We start from the raw sequence: 14,519 nt of genomic DNA, 5'->3' as shown, positions 1-14,519 counted from the left end.
GTGTTCCAATGTTATGAGGGGACGACCTGGAGCAGGTAAAAAGCGATATAAAACTGCTCGTGATAAACGCTTTATTGTGTCAACAGTATTAAGAAATCGTCACTTAAATACCCTTCAAGTGTAACAACAGCTTTGTGAAGTAAGATAAGTGGTTATTAGTCAGTGGGCAGTAAGATAAAGACTGGAGGAAAATAATTTGACCCCTCAAGTACATGCGATTGGTCAAACACTTGCTACAGCTCATAATTAAATACGCCTGCGCTTTGCAAGGGATCATCTGAACTGGACGTTGGAACAATGGGGATCTGTTCTGTTCTCAGATGAGACCAGAATATGCCTCTGTGATAGCGACCGAAGAAAGAAAGTGTAAGATATTACGACGAGGAAACAATTTTCAGAATGCGGGATTGAAGAGCGTAGTCCTTATGGAGGTAATTCCTGCATGATCTGGGGGACAATTTCTAAGGAGGCACGAACTGTCCTTGTTTTTCTTCGTAGGGGTAACTCTCTTCACGATTGAGGAGGTTTAACGGTTGCTAGATATATCGACGAAATTTTAGCAATGCACGTAGTACCTTAGGTTAACTACATTGGAGACGAATTTATTTTTATGCAGGACAATGCAAAGCCGCATACCTCAAGAATCGTGCAAGAGTTGAGTCTCCATGACCCGAAAACCGAAGTCGGTTTTTTTTTACTGCGTACAGATTCTTGGTATTTTGGAGGGATTTTAGAGGGAGCCCGAGGGTAAAAGTGGTAAACTTTTTTGCATCTTTTTTGGGGTCCAAAAATTAATATTCTCGGCAAAATATTCAGCTTGTTCGTATGATTTTTAGAGGTTCAGATGCAAATTTTATAGAAATAACAAATGCGTAAGAAGGCGAAATAAATTTTCATAAATGTATATACACTGTGTCCGTAAAGTATGGAACAAATTCTTTTTTAGCTAAACAGAACATTTTAAGAAATAATCCTGAAACATGTCGATTTTTGATTTTAATTTACCGTATTTTAAAATAATCTTCTAATATACAGGGTGAATTACTTTCGAGTAATGACGTCACCGTCATTTTTTTTTTAAATGAAACACCCCCATTTTGTCTCAATTTTCGGATTACTCTAGCTGAGCTGATTCCAAAAATGTATCACATGTTGATTCAAATTGGTACAGGGTGGACAAAAATACAATAGTTTTGTGTGTGTTCATAAAGTAACGCGTTAGTTAAATTAACAATATTATCAAAAACACTTATTGTCTAGCGGACAGAATATGGTGAAATACATGACTTTATAAATGTTCGAACTACAGCCCTTGCTGTATTTGACAGTAACCCAAACGTTGGTTCAACAGATTCTTGTTGAACCTTGTTTATTGTGTCTTGAGAAATATTGTTTATTGCTGTCCGAATTCTCTGCTGTAATTCTTGAATATTTGCTGGTTTCGTTTGATACACAACATTCTTCAGATGGCCCCACATAAAATAATCCAAAGGATTGAAATCTGGTGACCTCGCTGGCCATTCAATAGGTCCACGTCTACCAATCCACCTATTCGGAAAAATTTCATCTAGGTACCTTCTAACATCTACAGCATAATGTGGAGGTGCACCATCCTGTTGAAACCATAAACTTTCATCAAAACCTCCAGGATTACGTCTGCTGGGAAACAAATTACGTAAAGTAGGTACGAGATACCCCCTTAAAAACTCAAGGTACGTTGCTCCGTTTAAATTACCTTCGAAAAAGTAGGGTCCGATGATTCGATTTCTTACAATTGCAGCCCATACATTTACCTTTTGCGAGTATTGTGTATGATGCTCACGCATCCAGTGGGAGTTTTCTTTTGCACAGTATTTACAATTCTGACGGTTAACCTGAAAGTGGCCTCAACAGACAAAAATAATGTTTTGTACCAAGAGAGGGTCTCGGTGGCAGTTATCCATCATTGCTTCGCAAAATTGTATTCTTCTATCGGGATCATCTTCGTTTAATTACTGCACAAGTTTGAGTTTATAAGGATGCCATTTTTAAAGCTTTAATAGTTTGTGTACCATTGTTTTGCTAACACCGATATCGCGACTAACTTTACGCACAGAAGTGTGCACATCTTTTTCGCAACTAAGTAAAACATCTAATGCTGTATCAGCATTTGCAGAGGGACTACCTGATTTCCGCGCATTTTCAACCGTACCAGTTTCTCGAAATTTCTTTTCAATCTTACTGACTGTTGAACGCGTTATAGGTCTTTCTGGATATTTATTTATCATTAAACAAATTGCACACTTCCATCTGAGGTCGCGATTTATCTCCATACCCAATCATCATAAGTATATCAATTCTTTGCTTTACACTTAACTCCATTTCTACTTCAAATTAAATCTAAGCAATAATTAAAACATTCACAAATACCAAAAATATTGTAGTACTAAACTGTCACTGAACATCAATAAATTACTAAACAAATAATGACATTTAACAAAAACATAGCCTACTATGTTTCTTTTAAATTGATAAGAAATAATTTCTTTCATATTCTGTCCGCTAGACAATAAGTATTTTTGATATTGTTAATTTAACTAACGCGTTACTTTATAAGCACACACAAAACTATTGTATTTTTGTCCACCCTGTACCAATTTGAATCAACGTGATACATTTTTGGAATCAGCTCAGCTAGAGTAATCCGAAAATTGAGACAAAATGGGGGTGTTCCATTTAAAAAAAATTACGGTGACGTCATTACTCGAAAGTAATTCACCCTGTATATTAGAATATTATTTTAAAATACGGTAAATTAAAATCAAAAATCGAAGTGTTTTAGAATTATTTCTTAAAATGGTCTGTTTAGCTAAAAAAGAATTTGTTCCATACTGTACAGACACAGTGTATATTTTTATATATGTATATATTTGTTTTTTGATCTGAGTAATAGTTTCTAAAAAAAATATAGTCTAAGTCAAATGTTTAAAGTGGGCCGATTTCTATGCGCACAAGTGTATTTAAATAAGTACTAAATACTTTTCCAAACACAAACAATAATAATATAATTTTACTGCTGTTTCTACTTACGTATACATACTTCTATAGTTACAATTTATGTTATAAACAAAACAATTATTCTTTAAGGAATGCAGCAAAGTATAACTTGCGCAATGTTGGCAAGTCAGGATACAATGGATCGAAGGCAGAACACTTTCGAAATGTATGGCGCTGATTTCATGTTATCCGAGGATTTCACACCGTGGTTAATAGAAATTAATTGTAGTCCGGACTTATCTTTTTCAACGAGTGTTACGAGTAAACTATGTCCTCGAGCAATGGAGGACGTCTTAAAAGGTAAATTACACTGAAATTAAAATAGTTCACAAATCACGTCCTATTATCTTTTTTGCTCTATTTTGAATATGCCAGGACAAGTTAGGATTTTTCTTTTTACATTCAGTTTCAGAATATCTCCATAACTATTTACATTTTTCGAGCCCCGTTATAACTTATGATAATGATTTTTGCTTACATAATAACGAACTACCAACTAAACTAAACTAAAACTAAAAGGTAAAAAGTGTCAAGAAAAATAGACATCTTACAACTGAAGATCCGTGAGAAGAAAAATGAAATAAGTATCAAGGTTGAGAAAGAAATGGAAACGCTGGAGAACTTGGTACAGACAGACGTTGAAGTAACATGGACTGCTCTAAAAACGAAGATAACAAAAATACAAGAAGAGTACATCGGGTTCACCAAAAACAACAGAAAACAAGAATGGATAACGCAAGAGATCATGGACCTCATGGACGTAAGACGAAAATATAAACAAACCCAATAGAATACAAACGAGTCAATAAAATCATTAGAAAAAAGTGCAGAGAAGCTAAAGAAAACTGGATGTCAACCAAATGCCTAGAAATTGAACAACTACATGAAAGATACGACACCTAAAATATCTGTAAAAATGTGAAAGAAATGATAGGAAGACACAGAAGGAGACAAGACACAATATTAAGAAATAATAATAACGAGATCATTATAGATACAGAAGACAAACTGGAGAGATGGAAAGAATACATTCAAACACTTTTTGACGATGATAGATCTTGTTCTCCACCATCCACGGACGATCGAGCAAATGAAAAACGTCAAAAAATAACAAAAGAAGAAGTTATTTATGCAGTAAAAGCTCAGAAGAATGGAAAAGCCAATTAGATATATGACACAGCTAAAATTAACATTCGTAACATTACCAAAATAATCCAATGCCCCACACTGCGATGACCATCGAATATTAAGCATGATGTCTCATGTTCTTAAAACTTTTCTCAGAATCGTTTATACACAATTTACAAAAAAGTGTGAGTTTCAGATGAGTTGTAGCATTTCTATTTCCCTAAATATGTATTAAAACACCGAAAAATATTTTTCATAAATAAACATTTAAGTTTTGTTTATATAACACAGATGGGTATTTCTTTGGTATTTCTTTGATCGAGATGCCTCTTTAGGATATTTTGCGCGTCAAATAAACAGGAATCTGTTCGCTGATGCGGGCAAGAGACCGGTTTTGGGAGAATGAAATGACTCGACGATGGACCGCGGAAGCAGTAAGTTATATAGCAATAAGTCCGGATTTTGCTCCAAATTCGTTATTGTTTTTTTTTGTATATTCGTTATTCGTTTTGTCATGGAAATATAGTTTAAAGTGATTTATTCTACAATGGAATGCCAAAGCGTTTGGTTTTATTAAGTCCGGATTTTTTTTTAATTCTTTGTTGTTCGTTCTTCGTTATTTGTCCATTGAAAACATGTAGCAGTTAAATGTGGAGTTTAAGTGAAGGTCAAGATTTTTTTTTCGGAAGAAATAGCTTTCGGCGTGTAGTTTTCAAAGCCGGCAATTTTTTTTGTGGAGAGGTGCATTTAAGAGCAGTTTTTGTTGAATTAATCATCGATTTTTTTGTGCTGTGCCCTATCTGGAAGATTTGTAAGATGGCGTTTATAACCAATTGAGAGGTCCACATGGTTTAAAGAAGAAATTAAGTGGCCGAGTTTTGAAGATTACTGCTATTGGCAGTTGACGTAATGATTAAAGGATGTTCTACTATCGTTGAATGCTGGAACTTACCTTTGATACCTTTGGTAATCGTATCATTTTAAGAAATTCTCAACATCTTTTTGTAATCCGTTCTAAAATTATTACTTCCTTATATTCTTGTAAGTTCTAGTTATGTCCATGTGACCTTCTTCTGGTAACTTATAAATCTCATTAAATAATATTCGTGTCAAGTTGTTATCTACTATATTCTCCATGCTTTGTACTAAAGATATCTTTATATTTTTTAGTAGTGATAGACAAACGGAAAGATCCGAACGCGGATACAGGTCTATTCGAAATGATTTACAAACAAAACCTTCCCAGAACACCCCCATATCTAGGAATGAACCTATCAGTAAGAGGAAGAAAAATATTTAGAAGTCGAACTAAGATTAAAGATAAGGAGAAGATTGAAAAAGAAAAAGATTTGATGAGGCTGAGGAGGCATGATTTTGTCAAAACAGATTTTATAAGGTAAGTACTCGTATAACTACATACCAAACAAACAAATAATTTCAATGCAAATAAATACTTAATCAAGACCATTTGCTATAGCTTCCAGCTTCAGTCAACCTAGCCATACTATTAGTACAGAAGAAGATGCATTATTATTTTACTCACTGGAAAAGAGGTTTTTGGCTGGAGGAGACTTAAATACCAAACTTACCAATTGGGGCTCCAGAACCATAACAACCAAAGCTAAAAATCTAATTAAAGTAAATACAAACCATAGTCCAACCTAGAAGAACCAACCTACTGCTTCTCTGATCCTACAGATTGTCAGATTTATTGGACTTTTCGTAGTTAACAGCATAGTTAACAGCTTTCGTAGTTAATTTCTACATAGAATTAAATTGAAACCTCCCCTCCACTAACCCTATATAATTAATCGTACGTGAATATTAAACTCAAACCTCCAGTTTAACTTCATCTAAAACCAAATACAACCACTTTAGAAAATATCTAGAAGTAAATCTACAATTCAATATTAGTTTAAACGAAAAAGAAGATATCAGTGAGGATCTTCAATACCTTAGAAATACGATTCAAAGAACATCTCAAAAATTATACGCATATCTAAAAACGTATAAAATATTAACACCATAATAAACCTCTATATATCAAAGAGCTAACAACTTACAAGAAATATGAGCAAAAATAAATTATTGGGAAAGAACATGATATACTAACGATAACAATATATAAAATAAATTAATAAGATATCTGAAAGGAAAATTAGAAGATTTTAAAAAGTCTACCTTTAAAAATTCTATAACCTCTATAAACTTGATTATAAATAAAGAAGATCACTTAATATAGGGGGAAGACAACTAACACATTACAAGACCTTAGAACAAACAACGACAATTGGGCAGGATCTGATCAAGAAAAGGCTAACCATCTAGTAGAAATTTTTAACTCGGCAGCTCCTAATACTATAACAAATAACAGTGATAAAAATATTCAAAGCTTTCTGAATATACCATGTCCAATTGAAGCATTATTATCCTCTACAGAAATTAAGAAATAACTTTCGACTACTTTCGATCCGTATGTACTAAATATGACGAAAATGAACCACCATCGCCAGAAGTGACGCCAGAAATAAATATTAAGAAAGAAGAGATAAAAGAAGCTTTAAGGAAATTTAAAAATTGAAATAAATCGGACGTAGAAAATTAAAGAGGCATTAATTTATTAAACACAACACTGATATTACCAACTAAAAACAAATAAACTGAATGAAATTATAATACTAGCAGAAGAAAAACAAGGTTTTTGGTCGGTAAGATCATGCACCGACGTTATATTTATAATGAGGCAGGTGCAATAGAAATAATTAGAATACAACAAACCTGCATATCTATCTATCGTGGACTTAAAGAAGGCATTTGATAGGATCAAATTAAAGGACGTTATCCACTTATTGTACGTAAGAGAGATACTTCTATTAATATTCAGAACGATCGAAAATATCTACCAAAACAACACAATAAAAGTAAAAGTAGAAGAAGAACTAACTGACCCTATCAAAGCTGGAAATGAGATAAAACAGGGAGATTCCCTGAGTCCTCTATTGTTCAATCTTATTATAGATGAAATAATAAAAACAGTAAGAGCTAAAATAGTATAACAAATAGAAGAAAAACAACTTAAAATACTTAAAAATAAAATAAATAATAACAAATAACCGGCTATGCAGACGACGCAATACTACTCTGTCAAAGTGAAAATGATTTACAACATATGCTGCACCAATTTAATATACTCGTCTAAATATTTAACGAGTTTTCCAATAGGAAGACGATCAGTAGGAAGACCACGAAAACGATGAAACGGCAACACTGGAAACACATTCAAAAACAAACAGAGTCATATCTACATAAAAAGAAGACGAAATTAAAAAATAAATATCTCTGTGTAACATTCGACCCCATCACTGCGCACAAGTTCTTAAGCAAGAAAAACGGTAGTTATTATAATCTTAATATACAACAGTAACTGTATTTTAAGGCTAACCTACTTTTTCATTACCTGGATTGCTCAAATTATCCATAGCCAAAAAACAGAAAACCTACCAAAATAACCCTAAAGTCTTTTACCACTATTGGCCAAAATATATGAAAATCTATTTTTGAAGATACTTGGCAGCAGAATTTTATTCTAAGCTATAATACCTCAATATTAATTTGGTTTCAGACACAAGCATTCTATTAAATAAGGGTACAATAGAATTAAAAACGAATTTATAAAGAGTCAAGAAGAAAAGAAACTATGCACCGCAACATTCTTAGACGTATACGTAGACGTACCATACCGTGTACGGTATCATGGACTACTCATGGACTATCATGGTGCTGGGTCCATTCTTATATCTCATATTCAGGGCACATTTATACACAATATTGGTGTTCTTGCAGTAGACGGCAATGCTCGATTAGCTACTAACAATCTCCGGTAACATCTCAACAACGTGAAAGAAGGGTTTACAAACGGTGGATAAACGTTTTTCCTACCAAATTAACACTCAACTTTGTAAACTTATTTACGTGTTGAATGCTCCAGTGTTGGGTAATAATGGTAGTGTTCTACCACCAAAAAATCAGGTTAAGTATCTAGGGCTAACCTTGGATTCAAAATGAACGTTGCAAATTCATAAACAAACAGAAAACAGATAGAATAAAACTATACAGGAGGGCAAGACATCCAAAATTAAACTAAAAACAAGGTCCTCATTTACAAAAGTATTATTAAACCAATATATACATATGATACATAAGGTATATACGCAGAAAAAAAATCGAGAGACAAAAGAGAGGTGGTTCTCTGATAGATGCAAGAAAATAGAATATCTGGATAAAAAGTATGATAGCTTTAATTTACACAAAAAAATCAGACATGACAGGTCATAAAAATAGCACAAGAACGAATATCTATGAAAATGATAAAGAAGATATTATTACTGATATAAAGGAAATATTGTGCCACTGGACCAATTACATCAAAAAGTTATTTAATGATGAAAGAGATAAACTATCATTAGAAACCACAGATGATACCGGAACACCAATATTACGTCAAAAAGTCATCTATGCCATAAAAAACATAAAAGAGGGCAAAACTACTGGACCAGATAATGTGCCCATCGAATTATTAAAACTCATTGATGATGGTGTTATTGATGTAATGGTTGAACTCTTTAATCTGATATATCAGACTGCCACAATTCCCAAACAATGGCTGCAATCGACCTTTGTGGTAATACCCAAAAAGTCAAGTGCAACGTACTGCTCAGATCACAGAACAATAACTTTGATGAGTCACACACTTAAAAACATTTTTGAAAATAATACATAGCAGAATTATTAAAACTCTTGAATATGAAATTAGTGATACACAATTTGGTTTTAGATATGCTATGTGTACAAGAGATGCTTTGTTAGGCTTGACAGTTGTGATATGAAAATTATATTTAATCTATATTGTAATCAAACTGCCAAGGTAAATGTTGACAACCAGAACACCCGAGATATCAAAATACAGAGAGGAGTCCGCCAGGGTTGCATGGTGTCACCACGACTCTTTAGTGTCTACAGTGAAGCGGTATTTAAAGAAGCGCTCTTAGATTCAATACAAGGTATATCTATCAATGGAGAAGTTTTGAATAACTTACGTACTGCAGACGATACAGTAATAATGACGGATAACAACAATAATTTACAGAACGTAATGCAATTGCCTTAAGGAACGCTGTCATAAATACGGGCTTTGGAAGGATGAATTTGGATGAATACTTAGGAATATAGATAACATCAAATGTAGACGAAACCAAAGAAATTAAGACACACATTGAAATAGCACGTGACGTGCATCATTCGTTAACCTTAAAGAGTTTCTTTGTTGTCGAGATATAAGGTTAGGACTACGCCTAAGGATGCTTCGGTGTTACGTATTTAATACTCTTCTTTGTAGCTTGGAAGCATGGACATTAAAACAAATGAATCTGAATAAGTTGACCGCTATTGAATTTTGGTGTTAAAGAAGAATCCTACGAATACCATAGATTCAAAGAATGTCAAACGCAGAAGTTACTAGAAGAATAGGAAATGAAGCTGAAATATTATTGACTATCAAAAGAAGAAAACTTGAGTACTTAGGTCATGTTATGAGAGGGCAAAGATACTCATTATTGAAACTTATTATGCAAGGCAAAATTCGAAGAAAGCGAAATGTGGGAAGACGAAGATTATCGTGGGTTAAGCACTTGAAGTAATGGTTTGAATGCAGTAGTGCAGAAATATTTAGAGCGGCAGTCAAGAGGGTTGCATGGCCATGATGATTTAGAAGCTTCGATAGAAGATGGAACTTAAAGAAGAAGAAGTACTTACGGTATTCAATTATGGGCTGCACCAAGACAAGCAACTCCCAAGATTATAGAACGACTTTTTAATAACAAATATTCTGTAACGTACTCCAAGCTCCATGGTACGTATAAAAAAAAACTATACATAAGGACCTAGACATTCGTACCATTAAAGATGCAATTCGCTCCTTTAGCAGGAACTATTTAGAAAAACTACCTGGCCATCAAAACACAGAGATCAATTAGCAAGTGAACTTTTAGTAGTATGGAGAACATTTTCAGAATTTTCAGAAGATTTACAAGAACAAGAAATATCAAACTAAAATTATGAAGTAATTTCAGTGTAAAAACTCTCTCTCCCGAGAAAATTGGAAATTTTTGATTATTAATAAAAACAAGTCATTTCGCCTACTAATGAAACACTTTGTACAGTTTATGTTTTCATGATCGTTTATTGTGAATCTGGCATCTAGTATAGTTTCAAAATATTTCCTTTTCCTTTTAGGGATACCCAAATACGAAAAATACTTCCGTTGCCGAAAACAATCCCAGTCACTAACTACAAGGGACCAATTATAGCAGACTTTATCGAAGATCTAAGAAAATCTACAAATCATCTTGACACCGGGGTGGATTTTATACCCGTTTTGAGGCAAGAACCGAACAAAAAGAAGTACGATTTTGGCAAAATCGAGACCAGGGTACTACGCAGTTGTTCGACTAAGCAACAAAAAACAACGACAAAAGCCCGGTAGGGCGGTCCTTTTTTCGAAAATTGCAAAATTCGCAGATTTACTAACATTTTTTAAATATTTTTGTTTTTACGAGATGATCGATAATAAAATAATTAAAATTATAACATATTTCTCTAACAATCAATGAAGATTGATAAGATTAATGAAAAATTATCTGACACTTTGACAGCGGCGGTTGAATACTTAATATACTAGTTCTTGCGTCACATACCCCCGGAGATACGTTATGGTCTATTCTGTCTGCGCGTCACATGCCCCCTATGGCATGCGCGTACATGTAAGTACTTCATGCTCTCTATAATCCAGTTACTGAGGCTTAAAATATGGTAATACCTCCGAATTTTTTATAACTGCATCGATTTCTTTGAAAATTTCAAATTAAGCTTATCTTACCCTCCACTTCAAAAGTTATATACGTTATAGGTGTGCTTTTTGTTTTTAAGGGGTGAAAACTACCCCTTATTGAAGAAACTGGGAAAAACACGGATTTAATTGTTTTATGCACTTAAATCTTTTTTATTCGCATAAGGTGAATATTGTAATGTGTTCTCTAATATGAAAATTAATCATTCACAATTTTCAACCCTTAAAACCCTTTAAAAACCCTTAAAAGCTAATACTTTTTATAAAAATAATATGAAAAAAAAGTCGTAGCAGTTTGAGACATTTCAATTATGTATTGTATGTAGACTTTAAAGCCTGTTTCTTCTTCAATATTAGCCTAATAAATTGTTTAAATTATTGCACCATCTTTTTCTTGGTCAGCCAATACTCCTTCGTCCATTTGGTGACTTATCTCATGCTATTTGTACTATCCTATCCTCTGCCATTCTACTAATGTGTTCGTTCCACTCCTGTTTCCGTTTTGTCACCCAGCCATTTATGTCTTAATACAGACTTTTCCGTGATATTCGTCGAAGTATTTTCATCTCTGTTGTTTCTAGTAGTCGTCTCGTTTTAGATGTGTAAGCTCCTGTCTCCGCCGTGTATGTTAATATAGGTCTAATTGCTGCTTTATAGATTCTTGTTTTTGTGTCTTGTCTCAGGTCTTTGATTTTCCAAATTATGTCATTAAGTGATCTCGCAGCTTTACTCTTGCTTTTAAACTTTATTGTCGTACTTCTTCTTCAACATCTCCGTAACTAGTTATATCTATTCCCAGATATCTAAACCTTGCTTCCTGCTTTATTATTTTCCCATCAATTTCGATTTTACATCGTAGTGGGTATTAAGATGTTGCCATACATTTGGTTTTTTTTGCTGATATTATCATATCGTATTTCTTGGCTGTTGTATTGAAGATGTGTTAATCTTTGGAGCTCGTCTTCTGTCTCGGCGATTAATGCGGCAACGTCAGCATAACATAATTTATATTTTTTTGTAACCATGACCTTTATGTACTGCTTGTATTATTTCGTCCATTATTATATTAAAGAGAAGGGGGCTTAACGAGTCACCCTGTCTGACTCCGCTTTGTACTGGTATACACTGTGTTAGTTTTCCATTTATCTTGATCATTGCCTGTATTCGATTATGAAAGTAGATGTTTTCGATGGTATGTATAATATTGATTGGTATGTTTCTTTTATACAGTAGGTGTAAGACGTCTTCGACTTGAATGCGATCGAAAGCCTTTGTCAGGTCTATAAAATATAGATATCCTGGTTTATTGTACTCGATGGTCTTTTCTGTGATTTGTCTTAGTACAAATACGGCGTCTACGCAGGATCTTCCGGATCTTAATCCTTGTTGTTATATCTGATAAAGTTGGTAGTTTATTGATTTTGTTGGTTAGGACTTTTGTGGTGAGCTTAAGTGCGGTGTTCAGTAGATTTATAAATCTATAATTGTTGGGGTCGTCTTTATCTTCTTTCTTGAACATTGTTATCATTATGATATTTCTCCATGCATGTCTCTATAGGTGTCTCGGGATTCTGGAGTATTTTATGTTTTATACTTCGTGTGAGCCTCTCGTTTCTCTTTACATTTCTCTTTTATTTCTTTTCTGACCCATGGTATATTGTTGTTGTTTCTTTTGTTCAGTATGACTATGCGTTTACCTAGAGCTTCTGTTGTAGCTTCTTCGATGTTGTTTTTAATTTTCTCCCAGCTCGCGTTTATATCTTCGATGTCGTGTATTTGTTTCAGCTGTGTCTTCTGTGCTAGCCTCTTTTGGTACATTTCTCTTGTAGAGTCGTTCCACAGTGATTTTATATTGAATTTTTCCTCGGTGATTTCCTGTAGAAAATGTTTTGGTGTTATTTTCATTCTAATTGTTGCTAGTACTAGTTTGTGTTCACTTCCTGCGTCTGCTTACATCGAGTTTGATTTGTAAAAACCCATTTTATAATTTATTCATCCTTTGTACACATTTCTAACTTAGTTGCGATATTCTGATCTAAGGGTAACAATGTCTTTCACTAAAAGAAAGTTTTTAAGTTTGGAAGAAAAAATATCGGTGATAGAAGCATCTGAAAAAAATAATTATAATGTTCGAGTTTTGGCCGAAAACTCGAAGGTGTTGCTATCGATACTTTGGTGTACGATTGGTTTTGTAAAGTGAGAAGTAACAAGATTCCATTATCTGGACCGATAATAAAAGAAAGAGATTTAAAGGCGGCGAAAGAACTCAATTTGAGTTTTAAAACTTTCAATGATTGGCTTGAAAATTTTTGCTTAAGACATAACATTAAATTTAGATCAATTTCTGGAGAAACTGCAAATGTTAACTTTGGCGAAGTTTCAGAGTGCCAAAGTAAACTGTCAAATTTATTAAGTCGCTTTTTACCGGAACATATTTATAACGCTGACGAGACTGGTCTGTATTATCGAGCCTTACCAAGTAAAACTTTTACATTTTGTAATGAAAAGTGCACTGGGGTAAATCTGCTAAGGAAAGGCTGACCGTATTATTGTGTGCAAAATTTAAATGGAGAAAAAGAAAAACCTTTGGTGATTGGTAAAAGTAAAAATCCTCGATGTTTTAAAAATTTTTATGTTGATAAACTCCAAGTCGACTGGTATTACAACAAGAAGGACATCATTTTTTATTTTAAAACACATTTAACTTTTCTTTTATTTGCCATAGTATGCGAATTTTGTTATTTTGAAATAAGAACTATCTAACAACTTCGTTAAAATATTAAACCTTTAATAATTAACTATCTTTTCTGTTTGTTTCAGTCCAAGTCGAAGCGTAAAAGAAAGCACTAGAACTACCCTAAGAGCTTGTAGTACAACTAACAGCTGGAGTAATCTAAAATTAACATTAGAAGATACTGCCTGTCTACTGAAAGGGACCAAACAGTTATTAAAGGGAAGGACAGTTTTCAATGATGTGAATAAAAATTCTTATAAAAGTCTTAATATTAATGTCTTTGACTTAAACGAAATGCTTAAAAATTTCGATAACAAAGTATAGATATGAATTGAAAGTATAGATATATGAATCGAAAACTGCCAATGCTTTTATTTTATCATTTATTGAAACAGATATATCGGATTGAGGACTTCATCTACTAATTTAGTTGGTCAATAACTGTATAAATGTCATCACGAATTTTTTGCATTCTTTTTTCAAATGTTTGTAGATCTTGTTTAGCCTTAATTGGGTTAGTATGAATCATCTGTAGTTGCTTAAAAATTATTTCTACATGTGACATGATTTTATGAAAAACTGTTAACCAAAATACGAAATACATATTCTGTAATCTAAGGTTATATGCACCGGCTCATTTCGGTATTCGTAAATTGTATTGACTCCACGTGATTGAAAATTCCATCTAATTAGTTATTGATGATAGTGGTAATCGTT

General features: G+C 33.3%; 1 protein-coding gene across 2 annotated transcripts in view; it reads left to right on the top strand.

Annotated features, from left to right (window-relative positions):
- The window catches only part of LOC140432663 (tubulin glycylase 3A-like), a 41,101-nt gene extending 26,908 nt beyond the window's left edge, over positions 1–14,193 (top strand). Inside the window, exons 9-12 of one of the 2 annotated variants that reach the window (XM_072520703.1) lie at positions 3,127–3,336; positions 5,335–5,560; positions 10,456–10,701; positions 13,889–14,193. In XM_072520703.1, the coding sequence (XP_072376804.1) occupies positions 3,127–3,336; positions 5,335–5,560; positions 10,456–10,701; positions 13,889–14,126 (920 nt within the window). In that variant the 3' untranslated portion in view covers positions 14,127–14,193. The remainder of the gene's footprint in view (positions 1–3,126; positions 3,337–5,334; positions 5,561–10,455; positions 10,702–13,888) is intronic. The other variant, XM_072520704.1, reaches the window with a different exon arrangement.
- The last annotated feature ends 326 nt before the right edge of the window (positions 14,194–14,519 follow it).

This window comes from Diabrotica undecimpunctata, chromosome 1 (assembly GCF_040954645.1).
Source record: "Diabrotica undecimpunctata isolate CICGRU chromosome 1, icDiaUnde3, whole genome shotgun sequence".
Classification (NCBI taxonomy): domain Eukaryota; kingdom Metazoa; phylum Arthropoda; class Insecta; order Coleoptera; family Chrysomelidae; genus Diabrotica; species Diabrotica undecimpunctata.
Note: the sequence above shows the minus strand (reverse complement) of the source record. Positions and strands in the feature narration are given on the sequence as shown.